At 41.1% G+C, this 22,769-nt stretch overlaps 2 protein-coding genes across 4 annotated transcripts in view; both read right to left on the reverse strand.

The window, feature by feature from the left end:
- ppp3cca (protein phosphatase 3, catalytic subunit, gamma isozyme, a) overlaps positions 1 to 4,611 on the reverse strand; it is a 30,197-nt gene extending 25,586 nt beyond the window's left edge. For all 3 annotated transcript variants that reach the window (XM_023397716.2, XM_023397715.2, XM_023397714.2), the window contains exon 1: positions 3,872 to 4,611. In XM_023397716.2, the coding sequence (XP_023253484.1) occupies positions 3,872 to 3,932 (61 nt within the window). In that variant the 5' untranslated portion in view covers positions 3,933 to 4,611. The remainder of the gene's footprint in view (positions 1 to 3,871) is intronic.
- Positions 4,612 to 5,927: 1,316 nt separating this feature from the next.
- Positions 5,928 to 22,296, reverse strand: vps37ba (VPS37B subunit of ESCRT-I a). The gene is made up of 4 exons (XM_023397736.2): positions 22,127 to 22,296; positions 15,879 to 16,050; positions 10,622 to 10,704; positions 5,928 to 8,641 (listed from the first exon to the last, which is right to left on the reverse strand). Exons 1-4 carry the CDS (start codon positions 22,229 to 22,231, stop codon positions 8,153 to 8,155), a joined length of 849 nt encoding a protein of 282 aa, XP_023253504.1. The 5' UTR covers positions 22,232 to 22,296; the 3' UTR covers positions 5,928 to 8,152.
- Between the last annotated feature and the right edge of the window lie 473 nt (positions 22,297 to 22,769).

Consider the following 22,769-nt stretch of genomic DNA (forward strand, 5'->3'; position numbering starts at 1 on the left):
CTGACATTTGCATTGCCTGAGCCAATATGAAATTACTGGCACAGGAGGAGGGATGCATACACCTACATAATGCCATGCGAGAGATGCGCAAGACAGTAAGAAGCCCCGCACTTCACTTGACCCACCCTCCCTCAGTAATCTGCTCCACACCACCTACACAATCCTTTTACCGTCACCAGAAAGGTCAGAGCTTTCGAGGCTGAGACCTGAGAGCTTCATGATCAAAACACTGTCAAGTGTGCAACAAGTAAAACTGCAAAATTTATCAGTCTAATAGAGGATGCAGCAGTAGAAGAGAGGGGCAGTGAAAACATTAGTTTACTGTGAATACAGCAACTACAGATGAAATGAGGAACACTGTGCGTTTTCATACAAACTCACCACACATAATTAGAAAAGCATAATTTGTCCTAAATGGCACATTAGTGCAGTTAATGATAGGATGCAAGATTTTATAAATATCACAAACAAAAAGGCTAAAATTTAACTTTGTGCCAAAGTGTCTGTGCAGATCCGTACTGTGACACTGGCAGCAGCTTCATCTGGTCATAAAACTCCAGGAGCAGATAGTTGCCGACTAAGCTGCGCTTGTTCAAAACAATAGTAGAGTGTGATCCAAGCCCTCTCACTTCCAGGGCCAGTGAGGTAAAAGGGATTACAGCTGATATGCCTAATAACAGGCCAGGCACACACCGAATACAGTATGGCACAAATGAAATATGGTGGAAAGCTAGATCACTGTTTGTAAGGCATCCTAAAACAATAAAACAGAAAAAATATAATAATATAAGATGAAAAATGACTGCCTTTGTACAGCTAATCAGAAAGAAAACTTCACCAGAGGACACACTTGTGCAGATGGTTTCATCCTGGATTCCTGATATCATTCAAATCCATTCACAGGTCAGTGCACAGGATACCCTGTGGCATTAAATCTGACTCAAGTACTTATATCAGCTCGTGTAGATCAGCAGTACTTGTGTGATAAGTGGTGTGGTGGCAATGAACAATAAATGAGAGAGAGGCAGTCTGAGAGTGTTGTCACACCCACACAGAGCAAATCAAAGTGCACTATGAAAAAAAGCGTTAATGAGTTTTTAGTGTGGGTGTGTTTGCTACTCAGTGATGCGATGCCTGAGTGCAGAGGTAGCCTAATGTATTTCTCACTCAGGATTGTACAGACATCTGGACTTGAGAAATATATTACAGTCTTCTGATATTTGACACTGTGTTTTATTGCTGGTGCAATAAAAAAAAAAGGCTGTGAAAGTGGTGCTGCAGGTGCTGTTTGACTCAGCGTAGGAGAGGAAGGTAACTGATGTTAGTTAGGCCACAGACTAGTCTGGCCTGCAGTTGAAAGGCTAGAGCACAGCTCCAACTTGGCTAGCCTGTGCTGAGAACAAGCTGTCATGCGTTGACCAGTGTGGTATAAATAAACAGTAAGTGCTCCCAGGCCTACGAGGCATGGCTGCGGAGAGAGCTGTAAGGTGAGGTATGAGCCTTAAGAACAGATTAGGTAAAGCCTCTATTAGCAAGGGCTTCCAGATTCAGGGGCTGTTTACTTAAAGGCCTCGTCACATTGAAGGAAGGCTCCAGTACGAACAAAGCTCCATGAAAACATTATGACACAGAATAGAATACATAATGGGCATGAGTTAGACCTTGAAACATTTTGTGGAAAAAGCCATGCTGACCAAATTTAACTGACCTGAAGGCTGGCAGTAATTACATATGCTGCACAATAATAGCTGGTCTAAAAGCCAAAGAACTGAACACTCCATTTACTTCAACAGGAATGATCCCCCTGCCACCTCAATAATAATAATAATACTAACAATAATAATAAATTCTGGGTCATTCTGCTTGTACAGTCAACGCTGGACCGGTCTGTTCAAACACAGATAGTAATGAATCTCTGGCATCACTCAATCCAAACAGACAACACTGTGAGCTGAAAGAAAACCACGGTGCAGACAAAGTGACTCGTTTTTTTTCCAACACATAACCCAATGAAAAAAAATGTTTTGTTATAAGCGAAAAGCTGCCACAACCATGAGACTGGCTTCTTATTAGAGCCTGCCTGGTCTAATTAGCATTAATGTTTGATGAACTCTTCAAAACCACAGGCACACAGTGCTGCACTGCATCAACACCCACACTGTCTGGCATGACAACAAACGACTCAAGAAACAAAGACACTACTATCTACCATCCTGCCCACCGAGGATAATGTTTTGGACAGTGATATGAGCCAGCGTCTAGAATATTTTCGCTATTGTTTCAAAATCAACACAATGGGGCAGGATTGAATTACAAAGATGCGGCTGGGTAGAGATGAATGGAGCAGACTGTGGCTGGATGAATCATGAAGTCCACTTCAGATTGCTCTAATTATCAGTGAATGCATTACCCTCGCAAGCTAAATGGCCAGGCCTCAGGTTTATTTGTCATCTCTGTCAGTCAATCGTGTGGTGTGGTAGTACGGGCATATACTCCCCTCTGGCCTCTCTTTGATTTTAGACACAGGGGGTTGGCTTTAAAACACGGCAACAATCCAGTTCAATTTATATCAAAAGATGACGTGAATCTTTGTCACAAGCAACAACGGTTTCAAAAACCAAGTGTAGCTCAGCCAAGTCTTCACTAAGTACCCGTGGCACCATACACCTATTAGTCTGCAGTGTAATCACACAGGGAGGAAACATCAGATCAAATGACCAAAATGACTGAGCTTCCAGGTCAACTGCAATACTCAGCAGCTTAACTGTTGACTTACACAACCAGAGCAGCATTAGTCTTAGGCAGTCTACCAGTTAAGCCCTCTTATAGTCACCAGTTACACTGGAAACATCACTGCAGCATACACCAAGCTTCAACCTATAAGGATTTTGAAGGGCTCACATGTTTTAACTAAATCTTTGGTGATATTCACACTTTCATTTTGGTATAGTTTGGAGTTGCAACCTAAAGCAGGGTTGTCTTTACCCCAGTCTACATTTCTTCTGTCTTGTCTCCTGCCACATTCTTATTCTCTCTCCACCATGTGGCTGGCCATGTTGGGAACATCACTGGGGAGATTCTTTCCACAATTAACTCACCCTCTACCCACTGGCTCACACTTCAGCATTCCAGTCCCCTGGCAGGACACTCTTCCAGTGCCCTTGCAGACAGACAGAGATGTGGGCTGCATTGGCATTAAGTAGTAGTGGTGGATGGCAGGGGTGGGGTTGAGTTCTCTCTCTCGGGAAGCTACCTCCGACTTGGCTGTGCCTGTTCTGTCTCGGGTAGACACAACAAATGGTGTCCTGTATGTCGAATGAGCCACGACCTCAGTGTGAAGGAATCCATCTTGTCAAGCTCTGCTGGTAACCTGAGCAGACTGTGGGTATCCCTGTGAGTGAGCAACTGCCTCATGAATTAAGATTTCATCCATCCTAAATGTCAAGGAGATTGGGCACCCATATAGGACAAACTTCTCGCCTTTGATCTCTGCTGCTGAGAAGTGGTGTATTTCATATACCAGAGGAGAACTATGGAGATGATACCTTTATAAAGTTCTATCCTTAGCAACCATGAAAAACAGATTCAACCTCATCCACTGGTAACTGAGCATCTCCTGGTAAAGGGGAATTGCTTTGAAGCCCCCATAGATCAGACTATTGCAGAGAACACACAGAAAAAAAGATAATTAAATATATACAACTTTTGTTATATGTGCACATACTGTCCTGATATATTTTCCCCACTCGCCTGCTCGAGAGGAAAGATTTTAGACAAAGTTATTCTCAACTCTACAGGTGGCTTTCAATTCATGTGTTAGCTATCAGTCAGAGGATTTAGGATGCGAGCACTGTACCGATCCAACACTCACCTTTTATCAGCCGCTCTGTTGTGGACTGTTTCTCCTGTTTTTCTTTGTCTTTTCCTGACATCTTTGCTTCGACTGGAGGCTAATTTCGAGGTTAAAATCTTGTACAGCTCTCTTTGCCAGCTAGCCTGAGGACAAGCTAGCACCTTAGTCTGGCCGTCAGCTCCGTCTTGACTTACGGTTGGGGTCGGAGGCACTAGTTTTAGGGTCTGCTCTTACCAACAAACACTGGAGAATAGCTAGCGAAGGAGCTCCAGCCCTTCTTGTGTTTCGACTAGCTAATAACCTAGCTATCTTGCAGCAACATTAATGCCAGCGAATACTTAAAGCACAAAGTAGTAATCTTGACACTGTTGTAAAAATGTGATAAAAACAAAAATAAACAGAGGCGACCGTTTGCTGTGTAACAGTTGTCAAGTATAGCAAATAATACCTGGATGTTACCTAAAGGGAGGTTGCTGTTAGCAGCTAATCCGATTTAGTTGCTCTTTTTCAGCTAGTTAGCCAGCTAACATCTTAACGTATTGGCAAGTCGGCGGACAGGCAAAGACAGCAACGGAAGACTGGCGTTTCATCTTCTATGTACAGGCCGGAAACTGCAGACGAAATGACAGCTGCAAGTAAAGGCGCCTTTATTTAGTAGAAAAAACACCGAGAGTCTTTCCAAGATGCGGACAGCGTCTTGACAGTGTATCCTCCTCCTCAGATTAAACTCTAATCTGACAGTGAGTAAGAACCAGCTGTGGATTTCCTACAACATGGTGGAGCCGATGTGACGTGACTATGGAAACGTAACACGTGGGCTAGGGGTGTGTTCAAAAACACAAACCTTCACAGTGACCAGTGGGTCCCTGGTGGTGGTGGCTGCATATGAGTGAACATAAAAGATGGTAAATACCCGTAAATACTGCTGCACTGGAGATAAGGCTTCTAAAGCAAGAGTTGAATATGTCAGTGTATATATTATTAGATTTGATAATCATTGTTAAACAATTTCCTAACTGCATATGAACGTTTCATTACTTTTTTTCTGTTTTAACTCAACCCAGTTCATTTTCAAGTTTGAATAAATAAGCATAGAGAAAAATAATGATGTTTAACTCGATTGGTTCGACCAATCCAATCAAAAACTGATATCTGAAGATGAATAAATAATATTCTCTAAGTGGCTTGTTTACAGGCTATAAAGGCAGCCACAGGAAACGCCCATTCTCAAACAATGCCACTATTGAGGTGGGTGGGTCTGCAGATGATAATGATGATAACGGCTTGGAAAAGTACTTCAGAAGATGCATAGTTGTTTAATTTGAATTAATATATAATCCAGTGGATTTACAAGTAACATCAAGACTCAGATGGGTCACTGGTAGTTTTACCTGAGGCGAACTTTAAATTTTTAACCCCTTGAAATGGGGCTTGGGTGCATTCAAAACCACAAGTTGTTTCCACAGTTAATGTTGGGTCTTCACTACATTGATATAGTCATATTCCAGTAGATAAACATAACTGTAGCTGTTATAATACTTATTATCAATTAAATCCAAATATAATTTTACAAGGTGAGATGATGATTAAAATCAAACAGGAGAGAAACTCCAGATTAATAAATTACTCAAGGACTTTGCACTCCTTTCCATTTGTAAAGGATATATAAAGTCCTGGCAAAGTTACTAATTTGACAGTTTTCCTATTAACTAAGTATGCCCACCATCTTGCACTGTTAGCATTAGATATAGAGTAGAGATAAATTTATAAATGTATTGATATGATGAATAATACAACTGTCTTCACATTGTAAGAGATGCCCAGCAACCTTTTACAGCTCAGGGCACTGTGAAATGATTTTTTTTGTTTGTTTCCCCAGCAACAGTGGGACATTTAATTCATTACCAGCCTAGAAACACTAGGTGGCTGTCTTGTTTCATTTTCGAACAGGTTGCTGCTCAGTGCAACCCATTGTGTGAAACAAGCCTACTGGAGACTACTGACACACTAAGTGAGAAGTAAGATAGTCAGATATCTTCACTGTGTAATAATAAAACAACTGGACAGAAACAGATACAAAAATTTGAGATTTATTTAACTGGAAAATAGCATTAAATTCCACTTAAACATTCATTATAAGTAAATACCTACAACATTACACTGAAAATATCACCAACCACATATAAAACCATGGATACAGTGGATCAGTTCAAATGTAAAAAGCAGCTCAACAGCTAAAAAAAAAAAAAAAAAAAGAAGAAGTACTGAAGAGGAGTCTTCAGACTGAACACAAAGAGCAAAGGCCATGCACAAAAGAATTATCAATTGTTAGTTGTTAGAAATGCTGGTTCAACAAGACATCGATGCTTTAGCTTCTGCTTCTTCTGTAGTTTTGCCTGCTGGTAAGTATGCTTTGTCCATTCTCTGTTCCACTTCTTTGCCCTTAAGTGAAGTACTATCACCAAGATATGACAAAACATTTCAGAGCCCTGATACTTAACCAATAAAAAAAAACAGCAACAACAACATGCAAAAATCTCTGAATTCACCCCAGGCAAACCTCAATACAATGGAGGAAGAATGGAAGAGAAGCACTAGCACCATTAGGCACACAGCCTGAGGGTGTCTCTTGTCTCTCTGGCACATGTACAGTGTCGCTCTATTCTGGCCTTCTGCTTCTAGCGAGAAAGCAAAACCTGAAAGACCGACAGTCAGACACTACGCTGTCTTTTTCTACCTTCTGGTGGAACATGAAATCAGTAGCAGGAGGAGAAGACCAAATGCTAGGTCTGTTTTTCATTTTATGGGGGAGGTGGAGGATTAACAGACGTGATTAACGTCACTTCAAGTGTAGGCACTCGTGGCTCTTCAACAGTGCACAGCGACAGCAGTCAGGAGGAAAACAAGTGAGTTTCTAATCGCACCAGGGAAAAAAAGTTTCCTCCCAAAGCAAACGCAAGACTGATTTTGCAAGTTTCTCTTGAAGAAATCTGACTCGCATGGTTACAAAAAAAAAAGAAAAAAGAAAAAAAGAAGTGTTTCAGCCTAACATCACAAACAGATATGTTGGGAACAATGGAGTGTCTCACTAAATGGTTCACTTATACATAATGATATATCAAAAAAGACTGTAGCAAAAACTTAGAACACAGCGTGTTGTGGAAAGTCTTTGGTGCTCAGTGTCTCCGAAAACTGAACAGAACCACATGTATGAGACCCAAAGAACTGTCAGCATAATTTCCAATTCTAACTGAGGGTGTTAGAGACAATGGACATCATAAAGGAGTGTTGCATTACAGCAGGAACCCACAGAAAAACAACACACATCTGAAGTGTACTGTATGGCTATACATTAATCCTTCATTTCAGGCAAGGCTCTAAAGGCTTAGTGATTCATTATAATGGTTCAGCCAATAATCCTCTCCTTTGACTCCCTTTTTGACTTCTGCCCTGAGATGGACCAAGTGCAAGAGTCAGCCATCTCGAACCAAGCAGCTCTGGACTCTCTTTAGACACATGCAGATACTGAAGAAGAGATACATCAACCAAAGCCCTCCGTTACATGTTAATCAGTCTATCCTGGCTATTTTTAACATAACTCCATTAGTACTATATCATAAAAAGATGCTGAAATTCAAATATTCCTATGTACCTTGTGAATTTTTATATTAAAACAGAAAAAATCACAGCATAGATGCAGTTTCGCCTGAATATATTCTGGGAAAGATATTTTCATCAGAACTGCACAGTAATTAGGGTCTCTCTTTGCTTGCATATACGATACCAGTAAATTAGTATGCTGCAGATGGAAATGACAAATCAAACCCTTTTTTGAATGACTTAAGTGTTCCATAAAAGCTTAAGGAATATGTTTGAAGGGAGGTGAGAGACTGAAAACTAATGGGTCAGCAGAGCTGAGGGCACTGCCTGGGGACAGGAAGTGCTGAGATATGACAAGTCCCAGCTCAGTGACCGTAGACTGACACTTGTTTCACTACAGCCTGCGGTGGGCCCCTCCTCTGAGGGGACTCGGGCTAGTGAGAGTCCAGGCCGATCTTGTCACGTCTTTTTGTTAGTTGGGAGTGTTGATGGGAGTGAGAGGTGAGCACAAATCCACAGAGATTATTGGAGATCTGCTTCAGCTGAACGTGACCAGACCAGCCAGTGCAGGTCTGCCTTCCTGTGTCGTGATTGGTCGTAATCAAAGAAGGCAGACGACATAGAGAAATACTTCCCAGAGTTTCAGTGGTGAGAAGTCCACGACACACACCGTGTCCTCTGAGTGGTAACTGCTTTTATTTACTGCATGATGAAGCCAGGCTGCGGGGCCATACGAGGAGGGGGCCTCTGTGGCAAAGCAGGGGGGTACTGAGAGAGGAAATGGGTGGGGTAGCCAGAGGAGACGCTGGGGAAGGGCTGGCCTGTTCTGGGAGGAATTGGCGGGTATGGCGATGAGTAGAAGACAGAAGGCTGGGGGGCAGCGGTTGCAGCTGGATTTGGATTTAGAATTGGGGCTGGCTGGGATGGAGGAGGTGGGGGTTTCCTCCTGGGCTGGGGGACAGGGGAGGAACCGTTACTGGCCTCAGTGAGGAGGGAGGCTGCTGCTGACACATCCTGAGATCGGGAGGCGGGAACCAGCGCCTGGGGGAGCCGCTGTCCCTTCAGCACCATCTCCTGCAGCTTCTCGATTTTCACCCTTCTCAAGTGGGCCAGCTTCCTCTTGCTCTGATAAGCATCGATGAAGGCATCCAGGGTCATGTCCCCATCCAGGAATGAATCAGCCATATTCTGTTGAGAGAGGTGAAGAGATTTGAGACAGTTTTAGAGGGAGGATAGAGAAGTCCCTTCTGACTCTTATTCAACACCAGGTTGAGAGCCAACATGAGTCATGAAGATGGAAATAGCACCCAGGGAAAATCACAAAGGAACAAAGCCAGTCATGCGTCTCCCTGCGTTGTTACTGCTGTTGTATCTCATTTAGTCATAAAGCATTTAGTGTTTCCACACTTTATGTGTCGTCATAGAATCGTTATTACGTTAGAATGCGGTTACACCATGTGTGATGTGGTGCACACAACTGATCGACATTCCCTACAATACAGAGATCTGGCTTTTACTGAAATGTGGTCAGGGCCGTAGCTACCAATTATAACCTGCTATATAATGGAAAACTTTATCACTTCTAATGTTGTTTTATGTGACAGTGGCTTATCTGGTGAAATGACTGATGACTTACGTGACGTTCAAGTAAAGAACTGCAGTACACAACAAAGACAATTACAAGCTTACCACTTCAATGTAATTCATAAATTATCAATTTGCTTTTTGATGGTTGCTCTTTCAACAGTTGGAGTACAGCTGAATGTCACATGTGCTCAGTGACGTAGAGGGACTAAAGGTATTAATGGCGTATTTTCACTGTCAAAGAATTTGTTACATTGTTTTCTTTGTTTTGTTTTTTTGAATACACACTCACAGAAATGATAGTTTATTTATGATGACATGAGTTGATGATGAGTTGATTTGTATGTCTGTAATGTTGGAATCCGTTTACCCACAGTTATACTCTATATACTATATGTCCCACAAGGGGTGTAGGGGTGTGTTGGTCCTCATGGTCAGCAGTGGTTCTCAATACAGTAGAAACCGCTTACAGTGATCATGGTTACAGTGATCAACTGCTTATATGGATCAAAATGCTTGGGACAGAATCATTGCTGTACAAATGCTGTTAAATAACTTGCTTATTTTAATGAAGTCGTCCACTTACAGTGTTCATTTTGGGGCTTTTTCAAACATTACAACATATGGAATGAAAATTAGAACTGTTGTAGCCTATTACTGCTGCAAGCTGTCGTATGCCGAGGCTCTTCTAACTTAATTGTACAAGGTTTTTGGAGCCACAGTGTGTAACGACCGTCTCTGCCTGTCATCACTGTGTGCGTGTGTGCGTTCGTGTGTGTTCGTGTGTGTGTGTGTGTGTGTGTGTGTGTGTGTGTGTGTGTGTGTGAGATTTTGCCCATCTGTTCCTGCTCTGCTCACGTATTGGGACTTTTACATTGTGTAATTACTGTGCCCGCTCTCTCACAGCAGCAGGTGTGTTATATGAGTGGAGTGTAATTCCTTCACTCATTCAGACCAGGCTTGGAGCAGGTGATTTGTTATTTTATCTTTAGATCAGTAAATAGTGAAGCTGTCCGTTTCATTACTTTATATTCATGTCAAAACTACAAATGTCAGTTAGATGCTAATCTGCATGAGAAATAAAAAAAAAGTGATCAATTTGACCCAAACAGAAGTGATCACTATAAACAGTTTCCATGGTAACGATTCTCACACACTAGAAGAATTTGATCACTTTGATTCCATATGTAGAAATGAGCCTACACACGGTTGAGGTTTTTTAGATGACAGTGTCGTAGTAGGTGACGCCAGAATTCAGGAGATTGAATAAACTGTTTCATCACCAAACCCAGGTGATGCCCTCGTAGTATTTTCTACTAAAAACATTTCTAAAAACAAAGCTCAATAGTTTGATTGACAGCTCAAAAATGCTGAGAAGACAGGTAGCTGTTTAAGTGATCAAAATTGTGACGTCTATGTTACTCAGCCTGTCTGCTGCCCACATGGTCTCAAGCTACAGCTCTGAACAATGAAGCCTCTGTAGGAGAGGTCCTCAACAACGGGAAAGGCAGGTATATGAATTACTGACTGGTGTCAGTGAGGGATACATGAAGTCATCCATGGAGAGAGCAGGAGAATACTTACCTCTGTCTCCTCCTCTATTTTGGCTCCCTCCGCCTGCAGCAGGGCCAGCAAAGTGTCCAGGGAGGTGTTTCCTGACTTGTGGTCTGTTAAATTTAAAGAGAGAATAACAACACAAATGTTTTTATTCGGTTGGACCTGAACTGAGTGAAGGCATGTCCAGCTTTTTTTTTACCCATCAGTCTTAACATTGTGTGACAACAAGAGTGGCAGCAGATCCAGAGGAACTGTTTACTCAGTATTTTCATACCATCCACCACACATGTAAACACTGTTAGCATGCATCACTCCATAAACAAATGCTGGACCGATGTGAAATTATATTCAATCCTCTTGTCACTAATTTTCAAGTCCTGCATCATACTTTTAATGCTCAGGTGCTTCTGATAGAATTAATATGTTACTACACTCTGTCGTAATAAAGGTGTTGCATACTGTACTAAACCTTGCACTTATTTTACTCTGTTTTGATACATTCGTCGTTTTTGTCAGTGAACCAGAGCCACAACAACATTTTTACTATTACAATACTACAATTCCTCACCTCTTTTACGCTATCTCTTCACACAGGATTCTCGTGTTCTGTTTATAAATTGCCTGAAGCAGCACAGATGTATTCTAGATTAAGTGTGATCCATGCCTAAATTAACCAAGGAGCTCATTTGCTAGAAAAAAAAACAAAACAAACGAAACGAACTGTTGGTAATAACAGGTTTTAATGGGCCTGTCACACAAAGCTGAAGCAGGATATGTGAAATCTGCCAGTCATCCAAACAGCCATGACGCCTCTCTGTTTGCTGTGAACTCGCAAAGCCCCACTGAGTCAACTGAAACCAACTTGCTGTCTCCAAGGAGGAAGCCTGTTTTGTTTGTGTTCCTAAGATGGACTGAAAGTCACCAGCACCAACTGGAGCTGGAGCTGCATACACACGGTGGCACACTGGCAGTGAGAGCCATCACACACCATTAGTTACTGATGTTCACTTTGTCAACTCACCTACATTCCACCAAGCCCAGACTACAATATATTAGAGCTCTAACTACAGGAGAGACTCCAGTCTAACCTGATATGCTATTCTAGGCTTCCCTCTGTTCATGACAACCCAGCGAACAAAGATCTGGAGCAACTAATTTATGCACTGGACACTGAGTGTAATACAGGAACAATGTTTCTGGTCTCAAACATCCATTATTCATGTTGAATGTCTTCAGCTCCATCGGGCTCATTAGTTTAATCCAAAATAGTAACACAAATACTATTCATAATCAAAGAGAACCTCCTTTACAGGTACTGTACTTCACTTGCAACGCAAGTTTTAAATGATGTCATCCTCATCAACCTTTGTTCATTTTTAATTATTTATATTTCAATGATGGTGAGATTCGACACTCCTACTGGTGTTTTGTTCTCATTTGTGACACAGATGTGTTAGGAATGTTGTTATTTTAATGTTTACATGCAAACAAAAAGTGCTGCTAATTTGTGTTTGTTTCTGCTTTTTGAACATTTTCAGCACATTTTAACAACACCGCGATAATACTGGTAACCATAATAATTTTTCTCATTATAATCATTCAGTTTTGTACAATTTGATCTATTCCTAATAAAAATAATTATATTCAAAAACTTTATTAAGTTATTCCATGAGTCAAAACCTAAAAGCATCCTTTCCAAGTTCAGAGTTTAATCCAATCCTGAGAGCAGGTTTGGTAAGCACCTACATTGAGGTCATTTGGTAATTTATTTAAAAGTGCTTTGCAAATAAATATGTACCAGTGTTGATCTCTACTCACAGAGAGACAGGACCAGCCAACCGTTTCATACAGAGTACAATGATGGGTATTGTAGGTATCCCCAGGGATAAATCTAAGAGCAGATTAATTTACAGCATCTAAGTGTGGTAACAGCAGCATATATATACATTACATCACCATAATTCAGGACAGAAAGAAATGTAGCTTCACGAATTGTTTTTCTATGGTACACGGGAAAATAGGTTCTATTTCTATACAGGAAGTTTTGTCCAATGTTAAAAAGCCGTCACTGGTATGACCTTAATTATGACTTGGCTAAACTACAGCTCTCTGATGTCACTGTTAACTGTGAATTTAACAGCTTCTCTGGTTAAACAAGGGTTAAAAAGGGAAAATGAGTGATGGTGAATAAGCGCGTGAAAGGCAAAAGAAAATAAAGATCAGGTGTTGACAAAAGGTATGGCCAAGTTACATGCTCCTCTACCCTCCTCTCACTTTGGTACAGTGTTCACACACCTTTATCATGTTGGTGTCACTTACAGCTCATTCACTGGGAAAACATGAATTAACTTTATTATAAACTTTACTATAATAAACCTAGAAAATATTTTTGAGGGATTACAGAAACAACAACTGGCCAAACCAAGATTTCTGTAAAATTGGGACGATTTACTAGTAATCCAAAAATTTATCTCAGAATTGTTGGCACTAGATCCCAAAACCTCACGTTGGTTTGCCAAATTTTACTGACACAAGAACAAATTGAATAGAAAACCTTCAAAGACAGGGACTTCATTCTTGACACAAAGCCTTTTTCCGAGGTGAACTCCCATTCCTTTCTGTCTCGCTCTCATTTCATAACAGGGTGGACTCTCAGGCATATCAGCAACACTCCTCCACACAAAGCTGCGATTCTCTGGCCGAGCAGAGAGCCTGCCGAGCGCACAACGCACAGTCTGGGCCTGCAGATCATGAGACAGCCATTTAGTAAATGAATCCCCGTCGACCTCTGCTGTGAGCCTCAGTTTTTGGCCTGCCTCACTGCCCTGCTCTCTCTCTGACAGATTCCCAACTCTCCTGCCTGCCGATCCCATCATCCACCACTCCCTCCCACCCACTGAGGTTGTTTTACACCAGCTTGCCTGGCAGCACAATGGCCCACTGTGGGCTGCCATTCTCAGAGGCAGTGGATGGTGGATGGAGGTGGTGGGGGTGAAAGGCAGCAACCCTGCCATTTTGGCCTCCAGAGCCTAACGGACAGTGAAGGGTAATGCAGAGGCCACACATTTCCTAGAGAAAGGATGGAAGGGGGCGGGGCTGATGGTGTAACTGTATGCAAACAACAGCGCAGCGAGCTACTCTTCGTTAAATCTTTCATCTGGGTCAAACAGCCACAGTTCTCTCAGCTCTGAGCATCGCTGTCCTTCCCCAGCTGCTCTACAGCAAATCCACAACTAGGACGGCCAGTGCATAGAAGGCGGGGGGCGGGGGAACGCTGGATAACCTACATTCGACAAAAGCCATCGTTTGCTGACAACAAACAAAACCACAGACTGCTGCATCATCTCTCCTGTATGAGAGATGCTGTCCACTAAGACAGGGGTCTGGACTGTTCTGCAGACTGCTTCTGATAGTGAAGTTAAGACTGTCATTATTGTCTAAAAGCCTTAAGTGACAAGACAACATGGAAATATGTGTGCATATGTTACTGAACTACAACAAGCCATTCAGAGTGTGCATGTCTTGCAGAGGAGGAGGCAAAGTCAAACTTTTATCAGCCTAGCAGAGTAGTGAATGGCTGGCATGCTATTTTGAGAAGGCTGCTTGGCAACCACTGCGTCAACAAGGTCACAAGTATCGTCACTCCGTCTTCTTCACACACTAGGAAGTACTGTGAAGGTGTGTCTGTGAGGGATAATACAGCCCTGTAAGCCTTTATATCCTACAGTGGAGATCCAAATCAGATCTGGAACTTGCTCAACCCGAACAGAATTAAATTTCAGCTCCTGCAGCAACATGAGGACAGGCCTTCTGGTAACAGGGCTGCTGCAGCCTGCGATGGGACATGTGGGAACTGGTGGAACAGGTCTCTTCAGCGTGCATTCACACAAAATAAGAACAAACAGTGTGGGGAAAAAAACATTATGTAACAGCTCAGCTTCCAATAACTGGCATGCAATGGTTCATTTTAAACTGGAAGCAGACAATTGCAATCACCTGATGTCTTGATATGATCAGTGTTATCATACTGAATGTTTTAATGTAGCACTAAAATGATGAGCCAGTTCAATTTTATGTGAAAGTCTGTTCGTACTGCAAACATTAAGTCTATGAAATGTTAAAAGGTTGTGAAAAAATGCTGTTCACAATTTCTCAGAGGCCATGTAATGTCTTCAGTTTACGTGATATTTCTTTGAAAAGAAAAACAGCTCTGTAAATTGGGGATGTGGAACCAAGGAGTATTCATATTTCTTCTGGGAAAATTATTGAAATGTGGCCACACCCCCACATTTGAATAATCAATGTGGGCCTAGTCCAGACCATGTAAAAACCGATGTAGCGGCTCACCAGGTAATGCCCGGTGGCCAGTTCGACCACAAAGTGTTTTGTTGTACCTGGGTGCTATGCATAATATGCCGGCAGAGTAAAAAATATATCAAACTTAATGATAGGTAGTTAAATCTACCTTTCTCTCTCTTTTTCTCCTCTTTCTCTCTCCCTCATTCACCTCAGACAGGTGTCGCTGTGTGTCACCACTTTTCCAAGTGTGTAATTGCGATTTCACGGCACTGTAGCGGTGTTAACAATTCTCAACTAATTGTTGCAGCTCTCCAGAATAGCTTTGTTGTGTTTTTGGCCAAATAACACCTCTAAAGACCTTAGCTAATGTTTTATAGGCCAAGCCATTCGTTGATTTATGGAGAAACTTAATGGACTGATAATGAAAATAATTGCTAGTTGCAGTCCTATTTTAATGGTACATCATCAAAGCAAGAGTATTAGCTAAATGGGGCATCCAGCAGGCCTGGGGGATCAGAAGTTCCAGGGCATGCCGGTGGCCAAGTGGTTAAGAGGCACAGCATATAACATCCCAGTGTTTCTACTTTGGATCACAGATGTTCTATCAAAATAATCTTAATGATCTAATTTAACTTCTGCCTTCTGATTACAATCTGAATTGCAATTAAGAAATATCATAAACATCTATTTACAGTTATGTTGTCAGTTATTATAATGATATCTGGGTATAATATGCATTTTGGTAAAACTGTCTGTATCACAAAGTAAAAAGTAGGTTGGAACTGGTTATGTACTTTGTGTATTGTGCCTTGTGCTCTGTTTCCTGCGTCCACTTACTGATGTATCAGTTATCAATGACTTCACGGATAAGACTGTGTTCAAATTTCTTAAGAGCTGGGTAACATTAAAAATTCAAGACACTGAGATCATCTAATCAATAAAAAATGTTTCTCAGTCTGCCATAGCTGACACACAGATGCTGTACCTAGGGTGGACTTGCGAAGCTGATAAGACTCAAAGTTCTCCTGAAGACAGCTGTAGCTCTTGGTGAGCTGCTCCTTCTTGTGCTCCAGTCTGGGCTGCAGGGCGAGGTTCTGCTCAGCCAGGGTTCGGTTGTTGACCAGTGTGGTCTCCTTGCTCTGCTGGACCTCATGCATCTATAACAGAAAACAAAAAAAATAAGTGATGTTTTTATAGCTTCACCTTTATTATGTGAAGCATCTATTGTATTGTATTGTTATTGTAGTGAATATTAACTATGAATCATCGCACTTTAACTGCCTGTTTTCACACAACTCCCACAATCCTCGTCACATATTTTGTCATGACCACAATGTTTCATAGAACTGTTTAAGATCTGCATCTTTATAAGTAGAAACGAAAACCCTGGTTAACTTGATTTCTTTTACAACCCTTTATCATGTGATAATTTTTTTAAACTCTCCAGCAAATTAAAGATAATAAAATAAATTTGGACAAAAATTGAGATATATTTTAAACTTAAAATTCCTGCAAAAACAGTAATAATTTGTTATTTGTTATCTGGTTACAGAAGAAAATACAAAACATAACCTGACAAACTTCACCTTAAACAGCATTAAGCACTTCAGAGCAGCAGGGGACAAACAGCACCTGGGCACTGACTCATCCAGTTATAATTGCTACTGCGTTACTAAACAACAGACCTGTTTAACAACAGCCATCTGACATGTCATGGCAGGAAAACCACAGGTGGATCAAATAACATACAAACGGATAAAAATTGAAAGAAAAACCAAGAAAGTGTCTTAGTAAGGAGTTGGGCCTCCACTTGCCACCGGAGCAGCTTCCTTGGCATTGATTCTAAAAGAACTGTAATGGATGGATGAACACCATTCTTCTTCAACTGGGTTGAGATCTGGTGACTGTGAAGGCTGCAGCATATGATTCATATAATTTTCATACTCAAACTATTGAGTGAGCCCTTGTGCCCCGTGGATGGAAGAAATATCATCCTGTTTCTTCACTCATTTTGCAGGTTTTTCCTTTGATTTGTCACCTGTCTGTAAATCATAGCAGTAATTCTATCACGTGTGCCAGTATCTGGACCCTGCTGTTGTGCGTGCTGACACATTCTCTTGTTCACCCATCACTACTTCATGTATAACAAACACTAGGTACAGTGAACAGTACACTGAGATTAGCTCTAAGAGTCTTAAAGAGGACACAAGGGAAACAAGAGCTAAACTCATCATTTTTGAGCATTACACTACACAAGTCATTTAATTCTATGTTAAAATCAGATATAACACTTAAATAGGTACTTCATTATATTTAGTATTGCACTACCATTAAGTTAAGACTTTATGTTTCCCCAAAGACACATTAAAACTGTAGCAGCAGAGGCTGAGATATCCTAACGCTTAGTCTCTAGTATGGGTCAGGCTGCAAAAACATTGCATCCTACATTTCCTATAATCCAAGTCAACAGCATCTTTCACTGCCTCATAAATACTCAATCCCCACACCTGTAGTATGTAATGCAAATTTTTGTTATGGCTATTTTGTCCACACTTTAGGAACCTCCCTCGAAACCTGTTTTAAAAGCTGAGCAGTCCTCCCTCCTTCTGATGAGTTAACTGAACCTCATGCTAAAATTGGTGGAGCGTCATTTTCATGCGAGTTTGAACTGAGAAAATTAAGACAAGTGGGAAGAACAACATGCTACAGTGAGAACAAGTGGGGGATTTAATCAAAAAAGCTCCCCAGCTACTTCCTTCTTCTCAAATGACTCATTTCACACAACCACCCAACATGTTGTTCAGTGTAAAAAAATTACCAGGATAGGGTGAGAACATGTAGGAAAATCTAAATATACACTAAAGTGTGGAGGGTGATTATGGAATAGTTTCTAAATGTGAGGCAGCGTTGTTTGTTTCAACAGAGAAAACATTTCATAGAGGAAAAGCAGCTAAATGATGTCTATTACCGCTACAATTGGAGCCATCATATCCTGAGGTGACATACCTCCCTTTTGCAAAAGCTGATCTGCTCATTCATCGTGGCCCGCTGAAGAAGCAGACCTTTAAATAGCATCCATAACTGCAGGCTTGTTCTGTCAAACCAAACACATAATTGTTTGCTGGCGGAAATGCTCTCCAGTGTTCCACTCTCTCCATAAAAACGCTGGAATAATCACAGGAAATGTAGGTTAAGAGCTACTCTGAATGGACCATAGACCTGAATTTTGGAGAGCTGGTGTAATAACCCACATTTAGATACAGGTCACTGTATTACTCCACTCGCAAAGAAAAATAATTGTTACAGAAGTGAGAAACCGAAGGAGCATGAAAGCTAACTTTGGCTTGAGGACTCTGAACTACAAACGTGAACAGGTGCTGGTCTCCTGAGTCTCTGATTTTGGCCAAAACCATCAAATTTTCTTTGAGTAAAGTATATAAATCTCAGTATTGAAGCTAAAGGCAAGCAATCAGACAGGCTGACATACCAGCTGGTATTAGCTTGTTGCAGATGTATATCATTACAGGTGTTGATCGATGAGTTTCAAGAAACTACACAGAAATGCCAGTTTTGAGGTAAATCCCAGACAGTGTCACTGTTACAAAGTTTATTCACCCAAGACAACTGACAAGTTTTTACACTGTAAATGTCCTGCTTTGTATGTATCTTAGGTTACGTCCATACTAAAAGGTTTTCATTTTAAAACAGCATTTTAAAATGAAAATAATCTCCATCCAGACCAACATTTTAGCTCCATATCAGAAATGATCTCCGTCCACACTAAAGTTTTTTTACTCTCCAGTTGTCTCTCCAATCAAGGAACAGCAAATGCAGAACTGAACTGCACAACAGCTGCTAGCAAAGACTATGTGGTCAGAAACGCTTATAATTCGTTATCCATGTGGTGTTCACCACTTGTAGGCGAAGCTGATAAGTCCCAATCAGGAGACGAATGTTGGTGTCTGCATCATTTTTTCCAAAGGTCTCAGTTTCTGTCCGACCAGACTATAGCGCAACCCCGGAGTTTATAAACTAAAATGGGGCCAGCAGCATTTCCAAAAGTCTCAGTTTTAGGGGCTCAAAAACTCAGCAGTAGTGTGAACACCAGGTGCAAATGTAGCAAAACTGATGCATTTCAAAACTAAACGTATTACTGTGGATGTAGCCTGAGTAGAAGTTTGTGTAAAAAACAAATCTAAAGCTTGGGACAAAGCTAAAGACAGGAAAAATCACACCTCAAGATTTTTTCCTTCAACCTGAACTGATTTTTCAGTCTTTGACATTCAGAGAAGAGCATTAACCTTACAACTGGGTTAATACACCAGACAACACACTGAAACACTGGTCAGTGATGACAACCCCCGCAAATCCTGCGAAAACACAAATTGTCACAAGTTCTTGCACCAAAACAAACAAGGATGGCAACCAGCAGCTTGTACTGTTCATATACAGAGACATTTGTACTGAAAAGGCAAAAAAGGTTGAGATTCTGGGTGGAGAGTCTCGACCAATGTGGACTGTATAGCCTATATAAGAGACTGGAAATGAGTGAACTTTGCATAATGAAACCAACTTCAGGTAAAGCTTTTCATTTACTGGCATGTCCCCCTTGTCATCTGTCACATACAAGATTTCATCTGCTGACTGATCAGCTGATCCAGACTGGGACAGACCTGCGTCAAACTTTTCCTATCCCTTCACATCCGAATAAAGAATCTGTATCAAGAATGCTTGGTGTAGTATCGTCTGATATATCATTATCAGATAACAAATGTCGATAAGTATCGGCCTCAAAAGACCAGTATTGGTAGAGCTATAATTTATATAATTAGAAGAGCATGAAATGTTTGAATCTTCAGCAATTAACCAGCGCATTAGACATTTATGCACCAAGATGTTATTATATCCTTCTACTCATAAATTCATAAATACATAAAAGCCATTCCAGGATTAGTAAAGACCTGAAAAAGATAAGAAGGCAAAGGGGTGAGACGGTGCTTAGCTTAACCTTAACTCACTTCCACATGTATAAAAAAGCTTAAATGAGCTGAAACATCATGGTGACATTGTAAACTGGGTCATCTTCACATCAAGATCATTTGGCTTTAGCCCAGTGGACACTCAAAAGGTAGGTTATCAAAACAGCAATCCTACATTTCTAAAAATAGTCATTGCAGCTTGAGCTTTCTTCAGAATATGAGCTGCAATTAGCCGACTATCACACACATACATTCATACACAGAAGTCGCATTAGAGTATGCTGTGGCAAAACATTAGTGGCACCTAGTACATGCAGGTATTTCACATTTAAGGTCAATTCATGAGAAAAAAAAGGAAACAGTGAATCTAAACAAATTCGTGACAGCGCTATTTGCATTATTCAAAAGGCTTCACATGCGTGGCCGTCAGTGTGTGTTTTGCAAAATGAGATTATTGCCTACAGCCAAGCATGTGTGTCTACATCTGAGGGAAGGGTTTGTGTCCATACACTACAGCTGTATGCTCAGTGCTTCTCAGCATTCTCAGGTTTCACTAAATGCCTTATGACACCCACTGTCTTTGTTTCCATTTAATCTATTATAAAGGAAGAACTCCCCAGACAGTTCCACCTTTGGCTCAGGCATGTCTTCACTTGGCTGAGTCTCTTCTATGACTGCAATAATCTTGTGACTAACTTAAGTCAACACCTGCTGTGTCATTGCAGAAAACAAGTCCCTCCCTCTCCATAACCTATGCGAAGAGGAAAACGAAACCATGGAGACAACCGGACAGGGTGTGGATCAAAAACAGAACTGACAACACAAAAGGCGACATCACGGCACAACATTCATCCAAATCACTAACAATACCAGACTGTGTTCTTCCGGCTTTTGCGAGATGAAATAGATCTGGTGCACTTATGATGATGTAAAGTAGCTTGCTGTGGTAGTTTCTCATGTCTGAGGAGACAGACTCTTTCCACAGCACCATGACAACAGACAAGAAAAATTCCTGTCCTGACAATGTTTAACATTTGTAATTACTGATCAACTCCAGGCTGTAGGGTGAGGAAGGGAGGAAGAAAGTTTTTCCTGAAGAGTTTTCACTTGACAGTAAAAAAGAAAAAGAGAATCAGTACGGTGGGAGAATGCTGGTGGGGCTGATTTAGCGTAGATTAAAACCCACACTGGAAGGAGCAGCATGATGGGAAATAATCACAAGCACAAATCCGGTATAAAAATCCTACTAATCTGTCAGCCCTCTGTCTTGATATATCAAAATTCTGTCTGCGGTGAAACCTTTCTAAGGACTGTGGCTTGTAATCACTCCGTGTATGGAAAAACTCAGGCTTATCAGCTGCTTATCGTGACAAGGACAGACTTATGATACAGCAGGTACACATTGATTGGGAATTGCTGAGCCCTTATGCTACTGGAGCAAAGCCAGAGTCCTGATATGAGCCAGTGGCCTGTATAGAAAGGCAACTCTGAAAATGTCAGTTAATACTTACTTTGCCAACTGCATCAAAAACATGTGTCATGCTGCATACTTTAAAACTAGCTCTGAATGTATGAGGTAATGTGGTGAATTAGGCATTTATAGCCTGATTCCACAACACAGCACTAATAAAACCTCCTTTGATGTAGTGGTTCAAGTCTTCATTAGGGTGTGAGTGCAGAGTGAACCAGGCATATTTCAGATAAGGGTGTTCAGTGCTGTTTTCCTCGGAAACGGCCAATCTGCGCCGACAGAAGTCAGTCTTAAATTGGTAAATATGTGAGTGAAGTTTGGCACGACGACCTGACCCTGACAGAGTGTCGAAGCTAGGCCAATGCTTAAATTATGTTTACTGAAATTTACTCAGCATTAGCACGGTCATTAAAATAATATATTTTATTATATTATTGAACACTAACGAGCTTATCTCGTGTAGGGAAGTACTTTTTTTTTTTTTTTTTTTTAGCACAAACCGGGAATCCTCGTGTGTTAAAACTTGAGACAATGCTTCCCCCTGCTCCGTCCCAAGGTTAACGATTTGTAACCCACTACTTCGTGTTTCGGAACGTTAAAGTTCCGTTGACAACACGTATGTGTTACAAAATCCTGAACGTTATTCGAAGCAACCGTTTCCGTGACCGTTACCGAGCGTATGTTGGGAAAGCACAACAACAAAGGGCTAAGGAAAAAACAGTGACCGAGAAAAAGGAGTCAATAGCTAACATTGGGACTACAAAAGCCCCTAGCTTAACATACCTCGTCCATCTCTTGGACCATTTTCGTGAGTTTGTCGTCGTCCTCCAGGATCTCGTTGAGCTGTGTCATCGTGTAGGCGCTAAACTTGTTGGAAAAACTAGACATTTTAGCTCTTGTTGTGTGTTTCTCCTCGTCTGTGGTCCCTCTTCTCGCCTCTCTGGATTGTGACAGCTGACTGAGCTTCCCTTACAGGAACTAGAGAGGATACAGGCCCGGTGCTGCCTTCACGTGCGATCGTAATTTCGTCAATTGAGCAATAATCAAAGTGTAGGATGAACCTTTTACTAACTTTGACTCGGTCACCTAATTATTGACTTTACATTAATATACAGAAATCAGTTTTAAACAGTAAATAAATAAACGTACAGATTTTTCTTTGGAGCCAAATAAGGACTATATATAAAATGTATATGAATTAATAATGTTTAACATTGTATTATAATAATTATACTGTATTAAAATAATAAAATAAAAATACACCAAGTTATGCTTTAAGCCTATTTTCAAGAAAGTTCAGTTATATCCACGTGCATGTGGATGTACTGCTATAGCTGGGTGTAAAGCTTGTTTGTAAAATAGAAAAGTGCATCAGCAGAAGAATTTGACTGTAGCCAATGTCCCCTGTGTTAAGAGTTATACATGC

This window comes from Seriola lalandi, unplaced genomic scaffold, assembly GCF_002814215.2.
Source record: "Seriola lalandi dorsalis isolate HSWRI2012SDOR001 ecotype SW California unplaced genomic scaffold, Sedor1 jcf7180002054883, whole genome shotgun sequence".
NCBI classification, from domain to species: Eukaryota; Metazoa; Chordata; class Actinopteri; order Carangiformes; family Carangidae; genus Seriola; species Seriola lalandi.